This window comes from Meriones unguiculatus, chromosome 2 (assembly GCF_030254825.1).
Source record: "Meriones unguiculatus strain TT.TT164.6M chromosome 2, Bangor_MerUng_6.1, whole genome shotgun sequence".
NCBI lineage: Eukaryota > Metazoa > Chordata > Mammalia > Rodentia > Muridae > Meriones > Meriones unguiculatus.
The window spans coordinates 142,089,277-142,113,432 of record NC_083350.1 but is presented as its reverse complement, the minus strand read 5'-3'; the positions used below and the strand labels follow the sequence as shown (position 1 = coordinate 142,113,432).

Sequence of the window (24,156 nt, the reverse complement as noted above, 5' to 3'; positions counted from 1 at the left end):
GCTTCCTTTCTATTGCAGCTACCCAAGGAACAGCTGTTGCCTTGACAACAAGGGACAGTCTTAGGTTCCTTATATGCTAATAGGAAAACGGCCAATTTTCTTGTTCATAAAAGAAAACTGTTGGTTAATCTCTCCCTCCCTCCCTCTCTCCCTCCGTAACTTCACCCCTCTCTCCTTCTCCCTCCTTCTCTCCCCTCCCTCCTTCTCTTCATTCCTTTCTCCTTCTCCCTCTCTCTTTCTCTCCCCCTCCCTCCTTCCATCCCTCCCTCCATCCCTTCATTCCTCTCCCTTTCTCCTCTTTTTCCTAGTCACCCTACAATGAACTTAAAGGACAGTCTGGTTGCTACCTTCAGAATTTTCACTGACACTTGAGAAACAAGGGAGTTTACAAGGGAGTTGGGAGTGAGACAACGTTGTGGACATGAGAGGAAATCAAAGTCAGTGCTGGAGAAGAAAACCAATGAACTGCTAAGATGCTTGGCCCGAGGCAGGCCAACAGCAGACAGAACAGATTCCAAGAGGCATAGACTGGACCAGGAGACGGGTGGCTTCCTTCGTGTATGATTCTCCCAAGTAAGAAGACACAGTTACTCACCCAAGGGAAGAAATCATGCAGTAATCCCTGATGTGCCCTGCTACCTTAAGTATAGCCAGATATAGGCTGAAACACTGCCAATTGATGGGAAGCATGTTAAGGAAATTTACCCACGTGTTGTGCAGAGAGCTATCGTTCACAGCTCTCTGCAGGTGTCTTAACCCCTGACAGTAAAAAGTCAAGCATCCCAGCCCACTGTCAGATGGCCTTTACACAGAGCAGAGGGGGTGTCTGTCGTCTGCAGCATCCCGTCAGTCCTGCTTCTCTGTGTGTTCATATAGATGGTGTGATGGTACCATGACAAGCCACATGCCCTGGAATCCTGACCATTCATTTATTCACACATTAGCTTCTTGGTTGGTTTGTTTCCTGCTTGCGGTTTTCACCATCTCCATTACCTCCAAGGATGTTTAAAAGTTATGTTTCTTTTAATTATTAAGTAACCCAGGCTGATGAGATGGTCAGCATTACCTGCTGACCCATAACCTCAGTTTGATCCCCAGAAGCCATAGGGTGAAAGGAGATATCCAGTTGTCCTCTGACCTTCACGCATGGGCCCATGACATGCCCCCCTCCTCCAATAAGTAAATAAGTGTAAATTTCTATTTTAAATTAAAAAATATGCTCACTGTAAAGAAAATGCAGAAAAGAACAAAGAAGGAAGTAAAAGACTGTAGTGCACTGAAGAGAACTGCCGAGAGCGAATCGCCCAGTGTGTCTTGTCCTAAGTGCCAGACATCACATGGGTCACTTCCTGTCCGCATTCTTCCTGTCGCTGTGCTGAAGTGGGAGACCTCGCTCATGAGGCACAGTCATACATCTGGCTGCCTGATGTCCGTGTTAACGGAACTCTGATGACCGGATGACATAAGAGCATTTAGAACGAAAAGCAAAAACACATTTGCAAAGTAATCCTTGGGAGGTTGTGAGCAATGTGCCAGTCATCATGTGCTTGGCTGGAAGATTTGGGGCCGGACACTGGGGACTTCCCGCAGGATGGGAAGACCATCCTCTTGGTCATCCTTGGACACTACTTCTAAACACCCACAGAATAGCACCTCTTCCTCCTTTTCCTTCCCTGAGCTTAAATCGTTACTTATTCCCATTTGTCCCAATTTAAAACTACTCAATTTTCCTGCCTGTAAGGTAAAAAAAAAAAAAAAAAAAAAAGTATGATCTGGCACCTTCCCATCTTTCCTGTCTTATCTCATGTCTCTCTTGTGCAAATGCCACCCTGTGCCTATCAGGTTGGACTATTTTGTAGCCCCTCTCAATCTCCCTTTCACTACAGGGACGTTTACTAGAAGCCCTGGTTTCAGGCAAGAGCCTTTCTTCCTAGGTTGCTCCTTGGTCCCTGATCCCACCCCCATCAATCACCCACCCCACTTGGTGAACCCTGATAGCCTTGCAATCCTGTGAGCACACAGTGTGTACTTAACAAACGTTCTGGAAGCAGTTTGAATCTCTCTGCAGCAACGGGGACTGGTTTCCCACTGGCTCGTGGGAACTCAGAGATCCCCCACCTTCTCTCTAGCAGTGATCTGGGTTGGGCCAGGCGTGTCACCAGCACATGAGGGAATGGGTCAAAACACAGATTTCTGGATCCCTGCTGCAAAGCATCTCATTCAGGAAGACCGAGGTGAGGCCTGAGGGACGGCAGAGTTTCACAGGCTCCTATTGAAAATGCTGCCGTGTTCACGGGAATGTCTTTTCTGAGAAATTCTGCCACTGCCGTTGGGGTGGGTTGTGAAGATTACAGGCTCCAGCAGAGTCATGATCTCGTTCCATAGCTCAAGCACCTGGGTGGAAATGTTTCTGGGTTGTGGAGGCAAATTCTAGTCTTTTTTTTTTTTCACAGATGTGTGTCACTGACAATAGACAATGTACCTGATGTACTTTTGGTGGCCAACGACCGAATGAATGAATGTTTACACAATTCTTAGTGCTGGGAGGACAGCAGGATAAGCCAGTGCCTCTCTGGTCTAAACTGATAGTCATGCAATAGAGGACCCAGAGAGTAGAAGTTCAGTAAGAACACTGATACTTGGTAAGACAGAAGCTGAGCTGGTGAACACGTGGTAACATGAAAGGGATCTTGAAGAGACGACAACATGCTGAACTGGACTAGGAGTTCCAGGACAAGAGAATAAAAGATGAGGCTTGGGGCAGTTGGCAATCAGTTCGTGAGGGTTAAACCAAGCTTAGAGGCCATGGGGAGCAGATGTGTTCAGATGTGAGAATTAAAGAATCACCAGGTGGCAGTTCCAGGAGAGGTCTTCTGTGCAAAGCTTGAGACGGGTCGGAGGCAGCTTCGTCTGTCACTTTTCTAGTTGATGGCAAGCTTCTTGAGAACCGTGCTGGATACTTTTATGTCAACTTGATATACCTTAGAGTTACCGGAGAAGAGGAGACTTCATTTGAAAAAATGCCTCAATAAGATCTGGCAAGCCAGAAGGGTATTTTTTTTTTTTAATTAGTGATTGATGTGGGGAAAACAGACCATTGTGGGTGGGCCGACCTCTGGCATATGGTTCTGGGTTCTATAAGAAAGCAGGCTGAGCAAGCCATGGGAGCAGGCCAGTCAGCTCCTCCATGGCCTTTGCTTCAGCCCCTGCCTCCAGATTTCTGCCCTGACCTCCTTTGATGGACAGTGCTGTGGAAGTGTAAGTCAGACAAGCCCTTTCTTCTCCTACTTCGTTTGGTCATGGCGTTTCATCACAGCAATAGAAACCCTAACCAAGACAAGAAGGAAGATTGTTTTCATGTTGAGAAGCCTCAGAGAATAAGGTGGTACCTAGCAAGTTCCAGGACAGCTAAACAGTGAGATCCTAAGAGGGAGGGGAGAGAAAGAGAGAGAGAAGGGGGAGGGGAGAGGAAGGAAAGGCTGATTCTAACATAGACCACGAAATAGTCTGTCTCTGTCTGTCTGCCTCTGTCTCTGTCTCACCCAACCCCTCACCTATGCAATCCTGACTGTGTTCACTAGTTGGTAGAAAACTTATGTGAAGAGATGAGTAAAGACATGGACAGAGAGGGGCACATGGTCACCTGAAAAGTAGCTCCCAACTCAGTGTGTCTGTATTGAACCTCAGTCCATTAAGAAGTACTGTCTATTGGATGAGCTCATTTCATTAAGCCCCCAGCGAGCAGACTGGGAAACCCACCTCATGGCTGCCACTCATTGCTAGCCACTGCTTGCATTTTTCTTTTGATACAATGAAAAGGAGTAAAAGAAATTTTCAAAGACCCCACTTTATGAAATCATGTCTCAGAGAAGCAAATCAAAAGAGAAGACAGCATGCTAATGCAGTAGGAAAAATATAACTTTTTATAAGCAGTCGATGTCAGCTCATTCTTGATTTACAATATGATGCCACGTACAAGACCTCTTGACTATGGTGAATAATAACATGCTACAAACCCTCCAGATAACAGAAAGTGAAATAGATAACTTCGGGCTTAAATTATATGTTTCCTAGTCCTGTTTAGAGTCAATAAGTCACATTAATTAATTATGGGTTGCTAGGTGATGGGAGTTATCTGTGCTTTCTGCACACCATCCTTACTTTCCTAAAGGATTTGGTCTCTGAGACTTCATAATGAACACATATATATATATATTTAGCTTAATCACTGGTTCATGTTTATGAATTTCTATGCAGTCCTGAAGTTAAAACGTATATAATCTCTGTAAAAGACTGATTTATGAGTTGCAATCTCCAGCCTTTATTTTGTTGTTAATTATTAGCATGACTATGGCTGCTTCTCCAGCCATGGCATTTGAGGGACTAGACCATGCTTCCTGCACAGGGGTATTCATAACATGGAATCAAAGGGAAGATGGCAGCAGACTGCTAGGTTGCTATTTGGTCCACAGTTATTTGGGGGAGGGACTTCTCAAGCTCACCTCCAATGCTGCAACCAGATGTTTGGCCCAGATGTTGGGGATCATGGTCTTCATTGTACTAGCAGACCTTTATGAAACTGGAGTGAACAACAAGAGATGAAGGGAAAAAGCATTTGTGGTGGTGTCTTACATATACAGACATGCAGCACCATCTGCTGGATTCCACAGATGAGTGAGGCAGAATGCACATTTCCGCCAGCAGTGAAGTGCTCAGTAGCACAGGTTTGCAGGGGATTGGCTGACTCAGGGCCTCACACTCCAGGGTACTGATGTTGGAAATACTTTGATATAAACAGCTCTTCTGTTCCTGGTGTTAGGAAACGGTCAGAGAAAATTATTAGCTGTTGTTTAAAGTCATATGTCTACACAACTGACTATACAAACATACACATATACATCCAGACACACATGCACACATATACACATACATACACACATATACACAATACACATATGTAGATACATGCATAGGCATATATGTATGTACATATTCACACATGTACACACATAGACACACATATACAAACTATGTATACACACATACAAACATAGATTCATATACACATATAGATTTATGCACATACTTATATACATACATATATACCTAATACATATATATCTAATACACACATACATATCCATCCATGTATACATACATATCCACACATACACATATGCACACACACCACCGTGATACACACACAGTTCACTCTGGCTTGATTTCATCATTGCTCACAAACATACTTGGACTAAACTCAGTTACATAGTATCTCTACACAGAAGTGGCTGACACTGAAAAAAGAAATCTGTGACTATGTATTTCAGAGAAAGATATTAGAAAGTCTGTACGTAGGGCTCAGATGTAGCAAGGTGGTGGAACAGTTATCACCCATGAGGAAGGCTCTGGCTTTGATCCTCTGTACTGAAAAAAAAAAATTAGTCATTAGAGAAGTCTTTTTACTATTTTTTCTGCTTCAAAAATGTTTATTTTTGTAAAAATAGAAGGATAGCCATTTTTATCAGAAAAATACATTTTTAGGACAACCCGCTCATTAATTCAGCAAGTATTAAGATGCTAACAGGTGCCGGAATCAATGACTGAAACATTGGGACAATACCAACAATGCCATCAGAAATACTGTCGCTTCTCTACAGGTGAGGTTAGTGCTCCATGACGAGAACTTGGAGCCCACATTAATGTGCCCAGAGAAACCTTGACAGAGCCTGTGATGGACGCTCCTGCACAGAGTGCTGGTCGCTGACAAGAGCCAGTAGACACATTGAGCACAGCAGTCATTGTGGCACTCTCACACTGGCATCTACTTCATCTTCAATCCTGCAACAGGCTGCACCGCCCGGGGCACTAGGCACACACCGGCTAATGTGTCATTCTGTAGATGTGCTTAGACACGCTCAGAGCGTTTCAACAGTTCTGCTGTGGATAAGTTCTCTCAGTTTACTCAGGTCAACTACATTAAGAACTATAGAAAAGAAGCTCTGAATAAATGGAGCAATGTACATTTCTGTGTGGTAAGACAATAAATAAAAGCGTCAGCTCTTAAATTATCCTCCACCTCCAATGTAACTTCATCGAAAGTCCTTGGGACTCCCCCATTCAAAGACAATGTCTCAGTGTTCTATTGCTGTGAAGAGACAACATGACCAAGAAAGCATTGAACTGGGGGCTTACAGTTTCTAGGATTCAACACATTTTAATCATGGCAGGAGCATGGCGACACACATGGTGCTAGGGCAGTAGCTGAGAGCTACATCCTGACCATAGGCTGAGTGGAGGAGAGCAAGACTCTTGGTCGGGTATGGGCTTTTGAAAACTTCCGAGACCATCCCCAGTGACAAACTTCCTCCAAAAGGCCACACCTAGTCCCTCTACTCCTATCGAAGAGTTCCATTTCAAATACCTGAGCCCATGGACATTCTTATTCAACAGACAAGTTATTGGCTGGCCAAGATGTCTCAGTGGTTAAAGGAGCCTGTTGCTGAGCCTGATGACCTGAGTTCCATCCCTAGGACCTATCTTGTGGGAGGAAAGAATCAACTTCTGAAAGTTGCCTTTCACCTCTGTAGATCACACCCTCACCCCCCACCCCCCCACCCCTTTAATTCCGGTGGAGGCAGGTAGATCTCTGTAAGCCTGGGACCAGCCTGGTGTACATAATGAGTTCCAGGACAGCTGAGCACATAATAGAGAGGCCTTGACTCAAGAAACAAACTTTTTTTTTTTTTTTAAAGAAAAAAGATAATTTCTACACTGGCAAGACAGCACAGAGAGCAAAGGCTCTTGCTGTGCAAACTTTACAACATGAGTTTGATCCCTGGATCCCATGGTGAAGAGAGACCTGACCTCTGAACGTTGTTCTCTGGCCTTCGAGTGCATGCCATCTCATATATGCATGGGTACTCACACACATCACACACATACATGTATCTTAAAATTAGGCCTATGTTGTAGGTGTATTTAAAAAATTTTTATTTGGGTTCTTACATCTATCACCTTTCTCAACCCCAATCCCTTCCAGCACTTCAACACCAGGTAGGAGAGGAAGAAGGTTAGCAGGGAGAGGGAGAGTTGAGTTCTTATTTAGACTACTTCCTGCTGATTAGGGGCATTGAGTTTCTTGGGAGAAATCTACTCTTCATCTCATCAGGATATCATCTCCAACTTCTTGTCTCTTTTCTCTCAACCACTAGACAAACCAGCAACAGCAGCAGCAGGAGCAGGAACTAGCAAGAGGAACAGCCACACCTTCTTCTTTGGAGTGCCTCCATTCCTCTCTGGGCTCTGGTTCTAGGGTCCCAAAAATTGAACTATCTTCAGCTGGAAGAGTCATGAACCTGCCAGAGCACTCACGAGGCAAATAGTCTGCCGCTGTGGACAATCTGAGGTAGCTCCATGTACCATACCTGGGATTAAGATAAAAACATGTTTACACAACATAACTGGGTTTTTTAAGACACCAAAGTTCTCATTATAATATGTCAAGAAAAGCACATAGTTTGTCTTAAGGCATTAATGAAAGGGACATACATTTTTGTCACACAGTTCCTTCTTAGGGTATAAACTAACACATAGAGGTAAAAACAATTCCCATGAACTGAAATGGCACAATTAAAAGGGCCAACAGCTCACTGACAAAGTTCACTAGAACACAGGCATCAAAATGGAAAAAAAAAATGAAAGCAGTGAGGAAATGTGCACTAAGACCGGAAAGAATGTGTTTTCTCAATTCCTGGCTGGCTTGCTAAACATGTTAGCAGTGAATGGGTCTGGGCCAGCTTTTTCCAGTTTCTTAGCCATTAAAAAAGCTGATACAAAGGCGGAGTTTCAGCAAGGTGACTTGACTCGAAGCAAGGTGACAGTTCAGGTTAGATAGTCAAGGCTGACATTGGGCCACATGAATGAGGGAACTCAAGGCCTGATTATTGCTTTTGGCTACATTTTATGGGGTTCAAGAAAAGGTTCAGTGTCTAGGGGTGTAATCGGGTATTTTGATTGATAGGCTTGGATGATGTAAGCCCTTGCTCAGTGTTCAGGCTTCTTCCCATGAGGCATAATTTTAGTCATTGGCATGCCCAATTATGCATAGGAATGGATGGTAAATAGGAGAGTCTCCTTCAAATCTCACTTAGAGGACAGAGCTTGCCTTATTGTACGTGCACACTCCAAACCAGTTCATGTCAGGCCGGCCCTCCTACCCTCACACCTAGATGTGTTAGGAACCTGTATATATGGAAACCATCTCAGTTTGGTGGTAGTAAGGAGAGGAGAACTTATTCTCACATAAAGGTACACACAGCTCAGTGCAGATGGATATCCTGCATTCTAACAGGTGGCTAGGGACATTTTTCAGGAAAGAGTGTGTGAACATAGCACATGAGGTCCTTGGTTCCCAGTGTCTTGTTAAAACAAAGTTGCACAGCGCCCAAGCCAAGTGGAGTCAGGTTGCTAAGCCATTCCTATGCTTGCCTTACTCACTGGGTCTTGGCCACTCTTGTTTTTCTTTCTTCCCCTTCCTAGCTGCAATGAGAATGGTTGCTTCCACCAGGCAATCCCAATGATGCACTGCCTTCCCCAGGCCCTAAAGTAACAGGATTTATCAACTGTAGGATGTAATTTCTTATCATGAGCCAACATAAACCTTCCCTCTTCTTAAGTTGACTATCTCAGGTACTTTCCATTATGGAAACATAGCTAACAGTGACGAAGGTCAACATGGTGTTTACATGAAGGGAGAGACTTTAAATAAGTGAGTGGTGATACCAGGCACTTTCTGATGCTGTAACAGCTGAGAAACAACAGGGGCTGATCAAACATGATGAACAGATGTTGAAGATAAAGCTGGCAAATTTAGTAGTGGATTAAATCTATGAGAAACAAAATTACATTCGAAGGTAATGATTCTCACTCATAAATGAACTCACTCATTCAACCTGAAGTCAATTAACTAGGCCTCTCAACTTGTGAGGCCTTGGGACCAAGCTCCTTCTGGGGGGTCTGGTGGACTGTGGCTGCAGACAGCATTCTTGATGATCTACACAACTTGTTGCTTCATGAGCTATCCTTAGGGATCGTAGAGCTTTCCAAGGGATGCTCATGTTTCTGATACATGCTGTCCCCAGAATGCAGTCTGCTTGTACAGCGTGTTTTTTTTTTTTCTTTTTTTTTTTTTGTAGCCCCAGATATAATTAGGGTTGACATTGGCCAGTTTACCATACCCACCATTACCAAGATGCAGAACAAAGACGTGGCTGACACTGTGCACAGTGCCATGCTTAAATCCCTGGCTGCCATATCTCGAAGATTTCCCTCTCAAGAAAGTGAGGATTAGAAGAGGTGAGTGAAGATGAACTTGAAGACGTGGTGGCTGGGAAACAGCTCTCCCAACTGTCTGTGAGCTCAAGCAGATCCTCAGTGCTGGTCTCTGCACTCTGGAGGCTTCTGGAGTACAGCCTCTGGAATCATGCTCACTAACAAAGCATGCACATCATCCAGAATGAACAAGTACAGTTCAAACAAGTTACTTAAAGGGTCGAAAGTCATACCACTGACCAGGCATGGTTGTGCTCACCTATAATCCCACCACTTGGAGGCTGAGACAGGATCACTGTGAGTTCAAGCCATGGTAAGGTCCCATCTTAAATAATAACAGTAAGAAGAAATGGAGTCGTGGGTGAATAAGATCAAAATACGTTGTATGAAATTCCAAAAAATATTAACAAAGGAAAAAAATATAAAACTAAATTTAGCAAAGTGATAGTATTAGCTAAGCTGGAAATTACTGTGGTGTTATCCATCATCAAAGGCAATTTCCTGGTGGGGACATAGCTCAGTCGTAGAGGATTATCTAACATAGGAGAAGTCTTGGATATGTCCCCTGCTCTGAAAATGTTTCAAAAGCCAGTATTTCAGTATACTTTTCCCTGTATCATTGATCTGTGGAAACCCCAAATACAAAATTATATATGTATATACATGCCCATAAACACACATTTATAATATAGATATAATTAAGACTAAACACTAAATGTTTATAAATAGTTTAGTGTCTGGTAAGTTGTTTGTTTTCCTGGTCTTTCCTTGTAGAGCTGGTAAAAATGAACAAAACATTTTGTTAACTTTTGTCTCCAGATCCCAGCATGGAACTGACAGAAATAAGCTGATAACTAGAATGGCAGCAAATGGCCAAGACATTGTACAGCAAAGACTAGAGTGCTTTAAGTTCTGACACTGGGATTCCCATTGCACAAAAGACTCAGAGAGCTACTTACAGGCCCTGAAAGAGTCCAACAGAAGAAAGACCTGCACAGTCAGTAAGGTGTTCCATGGCTGGGCTGCACTGTCTGTTACAGATAACTGTCACTAGTCTTTAAATACAGTGAATATTTGTGTATACACTACCTACACAAACTAGACCCATGTAGGGTTTACTATGGATTAAAAGAAAAAGAAAGAAAGAAAGAAAAAAGAAAAAAGAAAAAAGGAAAGAAAGAAAAAGAAAGGAAGAAAGGAAAGAAAAAAGGAGAGAAGGAGGGAGGGAGAGAAGGAAGGAAGGAAAGCCCACTCTGTGTAATCCCCTGTCTCAGCTATAGACCAACAAGTGTCAGAAGCCCTCACACAGGTGGTTGTGTCTCAATCTGTGGTAGGAGAGCTTATGGTGAGGAGGGGAGGAAGTTGGAGAACTTCTGGTGTATCTTTGCTCTGCATAGGACCGCTAATCTTTAAGCTGCTCCCTTTGCAGAACTAGAGGTTGTCGGGATAATAGTGCGAGGTGTCCTAGAGCTAGCTGCCTTTAACTGTGCTTCTGTTTGGAGAACAGCGCACACATTTTAACGGTTGGCCCTGAGAGCTGACGACTGGCATCCTGCGTCTTCCCCTTCCTGTCCCTGACTCTTGTTGTGGATAATTAAGATGCTGCAATCACTGCCTTTAGCCCTTGTCACCAGAAGCTGTAAGAGATGGGTCTAGAGAGGCCACAGGGCAATGGCTAGAGTGAGCCGCTGGAGCCGTATTGCTGGAATGGTTGGGTGCCTGAATTGCTGCAGTTGGGCTTGGATTGCAACTGGCAAAGATCCCACCAACCAGAAAGAATTTAAGAAGTGAATGAACTTTTCAAACACCAATGCACAGCATCCTTCTTGGTTTACTCTCAAAGCAGTCTGTGAAACACACACAACTCAGCAAATGGCATCGGGAAAGGAGCTGGTGCATTGTCTTTGTCAGCGGCCTTTTGGGTGCACTTCAATCCAGGCATCCTGTGGATGACTGATCTGATCAGAACTTCGATGCTGTGGAGTTGGAAACCCAGAGCCAAATCATCTCGGCTATCTCTGGTCTCCTTAATAGCCATTCATTGCCCATTTTACCAGGTAATACTCTAGCTTTCACCAACCCATAAGCTAAGAATATCATCAGATAGCATCTGAAACCTGTAGCACTGACTTCCCAACTGTGCTATGCGGTCCCTGATGATGTTCTCATAAAAAAAAAAAAAAAAAAAAAAAAAAAAAAAAAAAGGCCTTCATTTATGTCTTCCTATTCTTCTGCAATTGTCATGTCATGAAACAGTTTCCATGCTAGAACACGCTACTTGGGGCAGCCAGGATCCGTGTTCCCAGACCATGATCCCCTCGTATATGGCTCAATAATAAATTCGAAGTTCCTTTGGGTATCAGAGTCCCCTGCAATTTTGAGGTCCTCCACTCTGAAACCCTGTAGTCCACCATCCCGGCACCTCGGAAACCCTGTCTTCCATTTCCCCAATTTTGTGGTCCTCTGGAGCAACCGAGCACCCAGATTTACACCCTCTGTAAGTTTTAGGGGTGACCATATCCTTACAAGGAAAGCTGAGCCTCACAGTGTCAGGCAAACAAGTTCTCTCTCTACGGGCTTCAAGAAGAACCGCTGAGTTCTTAAAGGAAGTTCCGCCTACCAGCCTGAGTACTTCCTGTTTGGTAACTAAGGGCGCCTGGCTGTTGCCAGGGCCGCGGAAAACAATCAGGTAGGCTCTGCAGACTCCTGGCTGCGAGCTCCAGCGAGCGGTTTGGGGAGCTTAGCTCTGCTCCCTTCGAGTCCGTTCGCTATGAGCAGCGAGTTCCTGTCAGAGCTGCAATGGGAAGATGGGTTCGCCATCCCCGTGGCCAATCAAGAGAACAAGATGCTGGAGGACCAGGTGAGGAGAACCGGGCGGGAGTTAGGGAACGGACGGACAGGAGAGGAGCGGTTGAGGAACGGTGGACGGACTGGTTGAGCTCCTCCAGGACAGCCAGATGAGGACCAGTGCTAGTATGGATGACCAGGTGAGACTGAGCAAAGGATGCAGGACCAGGTGGGTATCCAGTGGGAATCGGGGCGGGGGCGGGGGGCAGGGAAGACCGACAAGTCCCGCGTCCGGGTGCCACGCTGCCCAGCTCATCTGCGACCCTTGTGTCTTAGGTCTGAAGCCCGTCCTCCCCGCCTCCCCTGCTGCTCCAAACAGTACACACTTGAAAGTTTTAAGGAAACAACAGTTTCTGTTCAGTGTCGTAAAACCCGAATCTCACTCCTCCAGCTGTTTCAGGTGCTAGCCAGCAGGCTTCCCCGATCCAGTTAAGGGTTGCAAGTGCATTGTTGGGTGTTTGCCCAGTAACCGCCATCCGTGCACGCGCACACGCAACACACCTTCTCGGGAGCATTAGCCTTTCTGTGATGTTTAAAGTGCCTCGAGTCGCTTTCAAGGGGGAACATTTCAGTGAAGTATGCACTGCGGAGTTTCAGAGTGAGGATGAAGGTGTCACTGTCTGTCGAAATACTTGACATCGTTAAGACAAGCTTGCCTCAACTAGAATACAGGCAGTTTAAGCCTCACGTTAAAGATCTGCAACCCGCTCCACAAAGTTCACACATCATTAGCAGCCAGCCCAAAGTCCCACGAATTTGGTATTGCGGTGTGGGGAAGAGGTCCCCAGAACCAAGGATGTGTGCAAGTTGGCAAAGTAGAAGAGAACCTTTTCCGCCCTATGAATAATGAGAATGACACCCCACACCCCCTTACTGGATCTGCTGAAAAGAATGGAAACCAGAGTGCTCTGCTTTGATTCCTCGTCTGGGCATTTAGGATTGGGCATTTCCCCGTAGAGACTGTCAACACTAGGTCAGGTAAAAGATCAGGAGTCATAGCTGCCAGCTGTAGGTATAGAGCCTGCCTGCCAACCTGATGTATGTCTTTGTCAAACTAGAAATCAATGGAGACAATCTTCTTTCAATTTAGTATTCCTGCAAGGCACATAGACAGGACTCACTGTGTTGCTTTGTAGTATGGCTGCCATATTAGTCTCATGGGACTTTGTATTACCTATGCTAGCTGCTTAAAAAAAAAAAAAAAAAAAAAAAAAAAAACAACAACAGAACAAAACAAAGCAAAACAAAAACCTATACAGTAGTGGAAAGAAAACCAAAGTCCAACTAAAACTGACATTAGCTGGGCATGGTGCCTTTAAACTTAAGTACTGGGAAGGCAGAGGCAGTGGGCTTCTGTGAGTTCAAGGCCAACCAGGGTCACATAGTGAGATCTTGTTTTAAACCAAACCAAAAGCCAAGCCAAACCACCAACCAACAAATAAAAAGCAAAAGTCTGGCATTGTCAAAGCAACTTTGTAAGTTTAAGATATTCAAATAGAATAAAATGTGGTTTTTATTAGTTTTAGATTATCTGTTTGTTGTATTTCTGTGTATTCCAGTGTCATTTTGATTCATATTTAACTTGACAGCGGTCCTCTCTGTGGCTGATTCTACCTAGTTTATGCTTCCTGAATTTATCTTGCTGGTTGGGGTTCATTCTGGTTATTTCAGGAAGGTCACACAGTGCTGTGCTTTCAGCTGTCTGCATCCTTGCTTAGAACCCAAAGCAGAGGCTTAAGGCTCTCCATCTCCTCCTCCCTTGTACTGACCCTCATCTGGGGCTCTGAAGATTCCAGTAGGGATTAATCTCCCCACAGGCCTTGCTATGCACTGTTGACTTGGGGATTCCCCTGATTCCTCTGCTAGGCTGAGGTTCCAGTTCCTAGACCACCTCTCTCGTCTTAGTGCTTCTTTCTGATGAGATTCTGTCTTGTGCCTCCATGCTGTGGTTTGAATATGAGGTATCCCCTCAAAAGGCTGATGTGTTGAGGGCTTGATCCTCAGCCGAGAAGTGGATCACGAGGAGTAACTTCATCAGTAGATAAACCTATTGATGACTTGCTGATTGATGGATGCCTAGGAGGTGGGGACTAAATGCAGGAAGCAGGTTCCTGGCTCCCAGGTCTTTCCTTGCTCATTTCCAGAGGAGTGACTTCACTTCACTCCACATTCCCAAACATGACAGGTCCAAGCAACCAGGGACCAACACCTCTCAAGACCGCTCAAGCAAGTATTTCCCCTTTAACTTGTTTTGCTCAGATTTTTTTTTAAGAGACCCTGGCTCACATTCCCAAACAGGGTGTGATATAGCACTACAATCTCAAAGTGACTATATTTATCTTCCCATTTGATAATTTGGAGATTATTTTTCCCTAATTTGTTATTTATTTATTTATTTTATATTAATCACAGGTTATTTACTTTGTATCCCAGCCATAGCCCCCTCTCTCATTCCCTCCCAATCCTACCATCCCTCCCTCATCTCCTCCCTGCCCCTTTCCAAGTCCACTAATAGGGGAGGACCTCCTCCCCTTCCATCTGACTCTAGCTTATCAAGTCTCTTCAGGACTGATTGCAATATCCTCTTCTGTGGCCTAGCAAGGCTGCTCCTCCCTTGGTAGGGGGGGTCGAAGACCTTGCTTTTAAGTTCATGTCAGAAATAGTCCCTGTTTCCCTTATTAGAGAATCTATTTGGACACTGAGCTACCATGGGCTATATCCGAGCAGGGGTTCTAGGTTATATCTATACATGGTCCTTGGTTGGAGAAACAGTCTCATGAAAGGCCCCTGTGCCCAGATATATTTGGTCCTTGTTGTGCTCCTGTCCTCTCCAGGTCTTACTAACTCCCCCGTTTCTCATATGAGTCCCTGCACTCTGCTCAAGGTTTGGTTATGAGTCTTAATATCTGCTTTGATACACTGCTAGGTAGAGTCTTTCCGAGCCCTCTGTGGTAGGCTCCTGTCCTGTGACTTGATTTTTCCCTAATTTGGAATGTATTGCTGTATTATTCTCTAGTGGTACTCGCAAATAATACATTCCTGGACTTTCTATTCTCTTACAAGTTACAATAAAATCTCTGGAAGCATTTGTAGTTTTAGCTTCATGTTGTTTGCTTTGTGCTGGCAACCACAGTGATGAACTGTATATTCAAGTTCTTTGCTTGTTGCTTTTCATGAAACCATTGCAGGGGTTAATCGTGTTTCCAACCTTTCTCTGTAAATGTCCCCATGTGTATTTAGTTCTTGGTTTTAAGTTCTGCATTATTCTTCCTCTGAGATCTTGTTTGTTTGTTTTGGTATCTCATGTGTTGCTGTATTTCTCAACAAACATCTGCTGTATATCCTTTTGTATTTATGAAAGAAGCGATAAAGTTTAGAAACCCCGGTGAGGGCTTATCAAGTGATAATCATTATGCTCTCATTGGAGAGGCAGAGGGTTCCTTCTGGAGGCCTTATGCAGTGATTAGGGCATCTCTGGTGATTCATGTGAAAGACATGAAGCCATCACAACAAACAATACAGCAACCAGCTCATCAAAGCAGGACCAATTCTAGTGCAAGCATCACTGGCAAATTAGTGCTGCCGTGAGAGACTTCACTAAATGCCCTCCTCAGAATTAGACAAGTGGAATAGACAAAGTTCAAAGCACAGAGAACTTGAACAATACAATAAAGTATAAAATGTAGAGAGAATATATCCCTTGGCACATATCGTAGAAAGATATCCATAAAAATGCTAAGAATGAATAATGTGATAGGATCCCCCCCCCAAAAAAAATAAAAGATCCTGATGCTGAAAGTGAATGATAAGCAAGCAGGCATCATGCTCTTCAAATGAATAACACTCAGCTGGACAGAGACCATGGTGCAATCTTTTTAATGAGTGACTTAGAACAGTCAGTGTACAGGTATAGGAAGCAGAATGGTGATTTCCTGGGACCAGGAAGTGGGAGTTTGTGTTTAAAGAGCTCATTATTCAAAATGGGAACTTGAAAATGTGGTGGGAAAGGATGGTATGGTGGTGGTGGTAAAATAATGTGAGTGCATTTAATGCTGTGGAACCATAATATCAAAATGGCTACAATGGCAATATTTTTGTTCTGTCATTTACCATTACTGTCCCTAAAATACCATACAAATAGAAATCTTAAAGCTCATACTCTCTGACAGTAGACCAACAGAACTTAGATAAAACAGAAATAATAGATAAAACAGAATTATAAACCATTATCCCTAATAGAAAGTCAACAGAATTTACAAAGGCAATTGCAAAAAAAAAAAAAAAAATTTTTTTTCAAGTCATCCTTTATCTTATATACTGAAGCATCATTCTCTAAACACATCCTGGGTTAGACTTTATATCAACAAGAACTTGAACTAGAAATAGCCTTTAGAAAATAATTCAAGGGGTCTTCTTTGTATCCAGCTACGTGTGTAGCTGTACAAACCTTCATAATTAAATCAGTAAGTCAAAATGAATTTAAAAATAACATTGGGGGACCAGAGGGATGGGTCAGCAGTTAAGAGCACTTCCTAGTCTTCTAGGGTACCCAGGTTTGATTTCCAGCACTCTCACGGTGGCTTACACAATCTGTAACTCCAATTCTGGGTGTCAGATGACCTTTTCAGGCCTCTGCAGGCATGAGGCATGTGCACAGCGAGCAGACATGGATACAGACAAAACACCAATGCAAATAAAATAGAAAAGTAAACAAACATTGAAAATAATATTAAAGTAAACAAAAGATGCTATTAAAGCTAAGACCAAAAGCTAATGCAACAGCCAGTGCAAGCAGAAGCCTGTAAAACTCTGAGGGAAATGCAGGAGTATTAAGGTCTAATAATGCTAATTCGTAGCTTTAGTAAAGTGTAAGAAACAAAGGAATAAATTAGTATTCTTTTTCTTCACTAGGTAAAAGTTCTAAAACTTTCTTCTGTGTTTTAATGGAAGGGAGGTGCCCTAGCTGAGGGGACTTTAGCCCAGAACTGTGCGCACACACTGCTTCCTGAGCTCTCAGACAATTTTACCTTTATGAGTGTAGAAGGGGCATTTGGGAGAGTGATCCTGCTGGCTGTGTCATCGGTGTTTGAACTGAGGCCTCTTGTTCTGCAGTTCCACCCCACTTCCTTTGCATCATTCTTCTTTCTTTTGGGGCACATGTTTGGGCTGTGTGGTGGCGGGTGTGGGTGAATACTGTACATGTGTGCACATGTGTGCAGGGCCAGAGGTCAGCCTTAGGTGTCACTCCCCACCTTCTATGCTATCTTTCGAGGTAGGGTCTGTTACTGGGACCTGGAGCTCCCAGATTAGGCTAAGAATCTAGGTAATCCTCCCATCTCTGTGAGCATGTTGCCATGCCTGGCTTGTGTGTATGCAGAGCAAACATTTACTGGCCCCCTTGCTTTCCTGATCATATTTACCAAGTGTTCTAGCTAGTTCCCCGCCTCCCCCATCAACACAAGCTAGCATCATCTGAGAGGTGGGAACTTCAACTGAGAAAATATCTCCATAAGTTTGGCCTGTAGTCAAGCCTTTGGGGCATTTTCCTGACTAATGATTGATGCAGGAGGGTCACTGTAGGTCATGCCATCCATGGGCTGGTGGTCCTAGGTTGGATAAGAAGCAGGCTAAGCAACCTATGAAGAGCAAGCCAGTGAGCGGCACTCCTCCATGGCCCCTGCTTCAGTTCCTGCCTCCAAGTAACTTTCCCTGCTTGCATTCCTACACCAGGTTCGTCCGTGATGTACTGTTATTTGGAAGTGAAAGATGAAGTAAACCGCTTCCTCTTCAGTTGCTTTCGGTCAAGGTGTTTATCATAGAGATAGAAACCTAAGATGATATGACAGCCCACAGAGTAGGCATGGAATAGTTTTGCTTTTGCCCTACAGGGAATTAACCCTGCTCCATGAGAAGTGCACCCCGGTACGCAGTGCTGTTGACACTGCGGACTGAGGGGAGATCCTGTCACACAAGCTATAGTACTGATGTCCCCCAAATAATCCTTAGATGGCAGCATTGTTGATATTTAAAAGATCAGTCGATTTTTAAGCCTTTCTTGTGGAAATGTAAAGAAGACAGACATCACGTACTGGATGTTTGTGTCCTTCCAAGTCTCTTAATTTGAGGTCCTAATGCCCAGTGAGATGATGTTTGGGAGATAGGATCTCCACTGGGATGTTTACATTAGTTAATTTTCTGTTGCTGTGATAAAACACCATGATCAAGGAAACTTATTAAAGAAGACAGTTAATTGGGATTAGCAGGTTAGAGGTTTTATATGGGTTACAGTCAATGGCAGCAAGAATCACTGAGTCTCAAATCTCAAAAACTCAAGCTCAGAATATAAGCAGGAGGCAGAGAGCACACTAGAAATGACATGAGTCTTTTAAAACCTCAGGCCAACACCCAGCAACATACCTCCTCTGAGGCCACACCTCCTAATCCTTCCTAAACAGTTCTACTAACTAAGGACCAGATATTCAAATATATGAGTCTATGGGGGTTATTCTCATTCAAACTACCCCAAAGGTGGCACTATCACAAATTATATTAGTGCTCTTATAAGGAGAGAAAAGTGAGAGATAATTTCTTTGTTATGTCTAGATACAGCAAGAAGATATTTGTTTTCAAAGTAGGCAAATGCCCTCCCCAGAAATCTTGCAACTCTTAGCCTTCAGAATTGTGACAGATACATTTCTGTTGTTCAAGGCATCAGGTCTCTAGTATCACAAACTGAATATGATACAAAAGCAAATGAATATTTAGTTTGCTTTTTAATCATGGTATTTATTACTTACAGTTATCAAAACTACAGAAGGAAAAATCAAACTTACAAGATCAGCTTCGGGACTACGAAGATCGAATTAATTCGATGTCTTCTCATCTTAAGAATGTTAATCAAGAATTTTTATTTACTCAGGTACAGAAATACTGACCCATGTTGATAGTATTGTTTGTAGCCATTGGGCATTGCATGCCACATTTGATTTTGTTAGAGATATAACAGGAAACCCATATAATAAAATTATTATGAACATAGCTTTGAAACCGGCATAGACAGAACGTTCTGAGAAACTTAACTAGTCTTATCAATTGTCAGCAAAGTCTCATTTAAAGAGAAGCCAGCCTCAAACTCTCATCTAGTGTTAACTGGGAGTCCAGCACAAGAAGGGCACACTGGGGCCAAAGCAGAGTGACGACTGTAGACAAACACAGCTGATGTGTGCCCAGCAGAGCTTCCGTCTGCAGGTTAACTGTTCAGAATGGACTTCTGGCTCACTTTGGGTAGAGGCTTATTATCTTCAGTCTCCTAGAACCCCTGTGGTTTTTCCTGGTATTTTAGTATTTAGTATTGGTCAAGAACTGGACTTTTATTTTTTTGAGACACCATCTTGCTATATAGCTGGTCTCACATTTGCGCTCTTCCCACACAAGACTCCCAGGTACTGAGATTACACGCGTGTGGCAGCACAGTGGGTTCTAGGAATTGAAATGTTAACGGTAATACTTGATGTTCTTACGTTTGGGGGACTTTTCAGATAACGGGGGAAGGCAAAATTCCCTTTAGACATGCCAACACTGGGAGTAGAGAGATGGCTCAGCTCTTGAGAATGTTTGCTGATCTCCCAGAGGACCTGTGTTCAGTTCCCAGCACTCATGCTGAAATTTTGCAATGTGGCTTGTAACTCCAGCTCCCCAGATCTCCGGGCAATGGCCTCCATAAGCAGCCCTATGCATGAGACATGTAGTCATGTGCACAGTCACATAAATAAAATATAAAAATAAAATAAAAGCAACACTAGTCCAAACCCACTTAAGTTAAAACAGAGTGACTGTGTAGACTCCACAGGAGCCCAGACCCCAGCACACAGCAGCATGGGAACTTTCTAATTTCCAACTTAAAATATTACTAAGTGTGTCTTCTTGAGAACTACTTACATTAAAGTGAACAAAGCCATGCTTTATAAACAATTTCTATTCAATAAAGGTAATTGCTAACCTTATTGGATTTTATTATAAACCCTATTAAAAGTTTTACATTTAATTAATTTTCTAAACAATACTTAGGATTCCTTAAGATTTGATGAGTAATTGAGAAATCATTTGTCCTCCGCTCCTCACTAAGCTACTGACTTAGGATTTGGAGGGACAGATAGTCTCTAAGAGAACATCTTATTACCAGGAAACCTGGATTGTAGAGACCAAAGTCAGTAAGCCTCCCCGAGGGTTTGCAGCTCTGCTGCTGTAAAATGAATGCTGAGAGCACATCCCTGAAGGGCTCTCTTGCCAGAAGACAGCCTTTTAATAGACAGAGCTAGCTACAAAGATGTGACTCTGTACTGACACGTTCTAAGAGATGTGCGCCCTTGGTATGTAAATAACTATCTTGAACTTGTCTCTTTTAAGTAGGGTATGTGATGAACTCAATATAAACATCCTTTTCTCAGTTACTAATAACCAGTATTTCTTACTTTTCCGTAAGGGATGAGTTATAGCATTATCAGTTTCTTTTCTTTAGTTTCTGCCATATAATATCTGACCTCCTGACAGCAGTCTTCTGTGAAGGACATGGCTAACCTCCTCATGGGTGGTAAGCCACACTGCAGAGGACCCACAGGCTAACGTTGGGGTGGTGGTGGTGTGAGATTCTACCTGGTGGAGTTAATGATACTTAATCTGAACAATTGGGTCAGGGCTGTTTTGTGAAGTGGCATATTATATTTTATAGTATAGAAATGTAAAGTACTTCTATCTTGTGTATTATTCTTCAGTCTCTTTACAAAGCAAGGGAGAATGAAATCGAAAGTGAAGAACATTTTAAGGCCATTGCTGAAAGAGAACTGGCACGGGTCAAGGATGAGATGCAACATCTGGAGAAGGAAATGGAGACCATTCGGGAGCGCAGGAGTGATAAGGAAGTGGGTGTGACTCGCTGGAATCCAGGGCTTGCCTTCCCCAGGGAGAGCCAGCCTTTTCTCTGTGATTTATTTATGTGTTTTTTTTTCTCCTTTAACAATGAAAAGACACAGCTGTGCTTTGAGTGAAATGATGAAATATCACATCCCTCCTCTTAATTATTTTTTCACTGCTTGTTGCTATTTCCTCTTGGGGAAGGAGTCTGGCATCCCCCGCCTGGGACAGGCGCCCTGCCTAGTGGTGCAGACGTCACTTTTGGTTTAAAGTTCTCCTAACATTTGACCTTTTGTACTCATCGGTTAACCTTGGGACCTGTCTTGGTTAGCTTTTCTGCCCCTGTGATAAAACACCGGCCACAAGCAACTTGGGAAGAGGGTTTATTTGGTTTACATATCTGGATATCTCTTGATCACTGAGAGAGAAGTCTGGGCACGAACTCAAGCAAGAACATTGGCAGGAGCCATGGAGGAACACGCTGTACTGGCTTGCTTGCAGACTCATATGTCAAGCAAGCTATTTTAACTAGTCCACATACTCACATATTTGGGGTGGTTTTGGTGGGGGATCTAATGAGTTCTCTATGAGAAAACTGCCCTAAGGCTTTTTTACAAGAACTTTGACTTAACCAACTGTTCTTGACTTTGTCTGATCATCTCTGTTTTACAACTGATGAATTAAAATACAAGCACATTAGTGATAGAATAAACCATACTATGTCACGAACATGTGGAAAGCAGGGATTGGGTTTCTTCATTTGTTTGGAAGTATAATGTTATATTTTATTTTAGTTTGCATAATAAATAATGTTTTGTCATCATCTGTTTTCTCCCTTTCCTTGGAAATCAGAATGGCATATTTAAAACTACCCAAAAGCTGGATGGCTTGAAATGTCAGATGAATTGGGACCAGCAAGCGCTGGAGGCCTGGTTAGAGGAATCTGCCCACAAAGACAACGATTCCCTTACCCTTGAGAAGTACGCGAAGCAAGATGATAACAAAATCAGGGTGAGACGTTAGAAATTGCTAGAACGGCTTCCCCCCCCCAGTCAACTTTTAAAACATGAAGTTGTAGTTACTGATTTTAAAGGCAACTGTCCTTGAGGGGTTTGGGTCCAGGGTCTCCTCTAAGAACCTGTTGAAATCAAGTCTCCTTTCTCTAGAAAAATGACTGCAGCCAAACCCTGCACCGTGCGGCTGCCTCTGCTTTGCAGATCTGTGGAAGCCATAGGACCCGCTGGAAACCTGGGTTATGACTTCAGAGGATTTTTCAAAGCATTTTAGGGGAGAAAGTTCTAGCCATACTAGAACTATTAGTTAATTTTGGATACTTTGCTTGACATTTAATTTGAATATTTTATGTAAGTTCTACTGATTTGAGATAATATTGCAGTTGATAAGTTACTGTAACATTGTGTAAAATCCACTTAGAAGTTCATCTGCATGTGATAATGAAGTTAGTGTCACAAACATGCTATTCTGTAGAAGATTAAATACCAAATGCATTATTTTAAATATTTTAAAATAGCAGGATATATTTGTCTTTTTTTCTCCTAATTTGCATTAAAAGCCATCTTTGAGCTGTGCGTTATGGCCCACACCTTTAATCCTAGTACTTGGGGAGACACAGGCAGGTGGATCTCTATGAATTTGAGGCCAGCCTGGTCTACAAAGCAAGTCCAGGACAGCCAAGGCTACACAGAGAAACCCTGTCTTGAAAAACCAAAAACCAACCAACCAAACAGAAAGCCATCTTAGAAACAAGTGCATTTTCATGGGGGTATATACAAAGAGTAGCTTAACTCTTTGGGGATAGACAGTAAGGAAAATACATATTATTTTATATTGTTTAGATAGTGTTTATATAAGATGTAATGATACAGAATGCTAGATATGCTATATACCAGTTTTAAAATGGAAATACCATACCAGTTATAAATATTTTCCACGTCACCACCTCAGGCACTGGCCCTGCAGTTAGAAAGGCTGACCATGGATTGCAATGAGAAGAGGAAGGTTCTCGACAATGAGCTCACAGAGACGCTAAGTGCACAGGTTGGTCTAGAGATTTTTTTTACTTCCTAACTTCCAAGGTGATATTTGCAAAAACATTTAGGTTAATGGAAGTGTAATCTGTCTGTTTGGCAGTTAGAACTGGATAAAGCCTCACAGGACTTCCGGAAGATTCACTTAGAACGACAGGAGCTCATCAGACAGTGGGAGAATACTATCGAGCAGATGCAGAGGCGGGATCAGGAGATAGACAACTGCGCGCTGGTGAGCTAGCTCAGCCCCTGCAAGGCTGAGGGTTGTTGTCTCCTGTTTAGCACATTGATTTTAAATGTACGTCATAGCCAGGTGTGATGGTACATGCTCTTTATCTCAGCACTCGGAAGACAGAGGCAGGCGGATCTTCGCCTGGGCTACTTAGTTCCAGGACAGCCAGGGCTACACAGAGAAACCCTGACTCAAAACAAAACAAATCAAATCAAATCAAAACAAAACAAAAACAAACACAACTAACAAGCCACCACCACAACACAATAAAATGTATATCATACTGTTGCTTGAAAGTCACTTTTCAGCAGCATTTAATGGTTCTGGAAAATGTGTTTTCAAGCTCTGTCAAGCATTTAGCAATGGGACTCTATGGAGGTCATTTGTTTATAGTGTTATTCTCCTCGAGGACCGAGACTTCCAGTGTTCTGGCCTGTGGTTGTCTGTCGTAACTTGGATTTCACATGTTGCTCTTTGGCACCACATTCTAGGTGTGTGGACATGGCTGTGGCAGACAATGCGGGCAAGGAAACAGGGACAGAAGAGAAGCCTTGGCTGCCAGCAAGATCCACAGCACCAATGATGACTGAATGCTCAAAGGGAGTTGGGGTGGTGTGGTAGTAATTCTGGCCTGGGATCTCCTTTTCCAGGGGCGTTTAGGAGAAAGTTTGGGGAAATCATTAAGGGATGCAATATCGGACACAGTTGGGAGATCAGGAGGGCTGAGCTTGAAAAGAAGAAACTGAGGGAGAAAATGCAGCAGGGAGAAGTGTTAACCCCGCTCCTCTT

General features: G+C 43.3%; 1 protein-coding gene and 1 long non-coding RNA gene across 2 annotated transcripts in view; one reads left to right on the top strand and one right to left on the bottom strand.

Annotated features, from left to right (window-relative positions):
• Positions 1-7,003: 7,003 nt before the first annotated feature.
• Positions 7,004-11,936, bottom strand: LOC132652200 (uncharacterized). Its single transcript, XR_009589679.1, has 3 exons — positions 11,857-11,936; positions 9,590-9,655; positions 7,004-7,424 (listed from the first exon to the last, which is right to left on the bottom strand). It is a non-coding gene; the product is annotated as an uncharacterized LOC132652200 (long non-coding RNA).
• A 43-nt stretch (positions 11,937-11,979) lies between these two features.
• Ccdc39 (coiled-coil domain containing 39) overlaps positions 11,980-24,156 on the top strand; it is a 40,431-nt gene continuing 28,254 nt past the window's right edge. The window contains exons 1-6 of the mRNA XM_021650417.2: positions 11,980-12,190; positions 18,977-19,096; positions 20,949-21,095; positions 21,940-22,098; positions 23,053-23,145; positions 23,239-23,367. Coding sequence (XP_021506092.1) covers positions 12,101-12,190; positions 18,977-19,096; positions 20,949-21,095; positions 21,940-22,098; positions 23,053-23,145; positions 23,239-23,367 — 738 coding nt within the window. The 5' untranslated portion in view covers positions 11,980-12,100. The remainder of the gene's footprint in view (positions 12,191-18,976; positions 19,097-20,948; positions 21,096-21,939; positions 22,099-23,052; positions 23,146-23,238; positions 23,368-24,156) is intronic.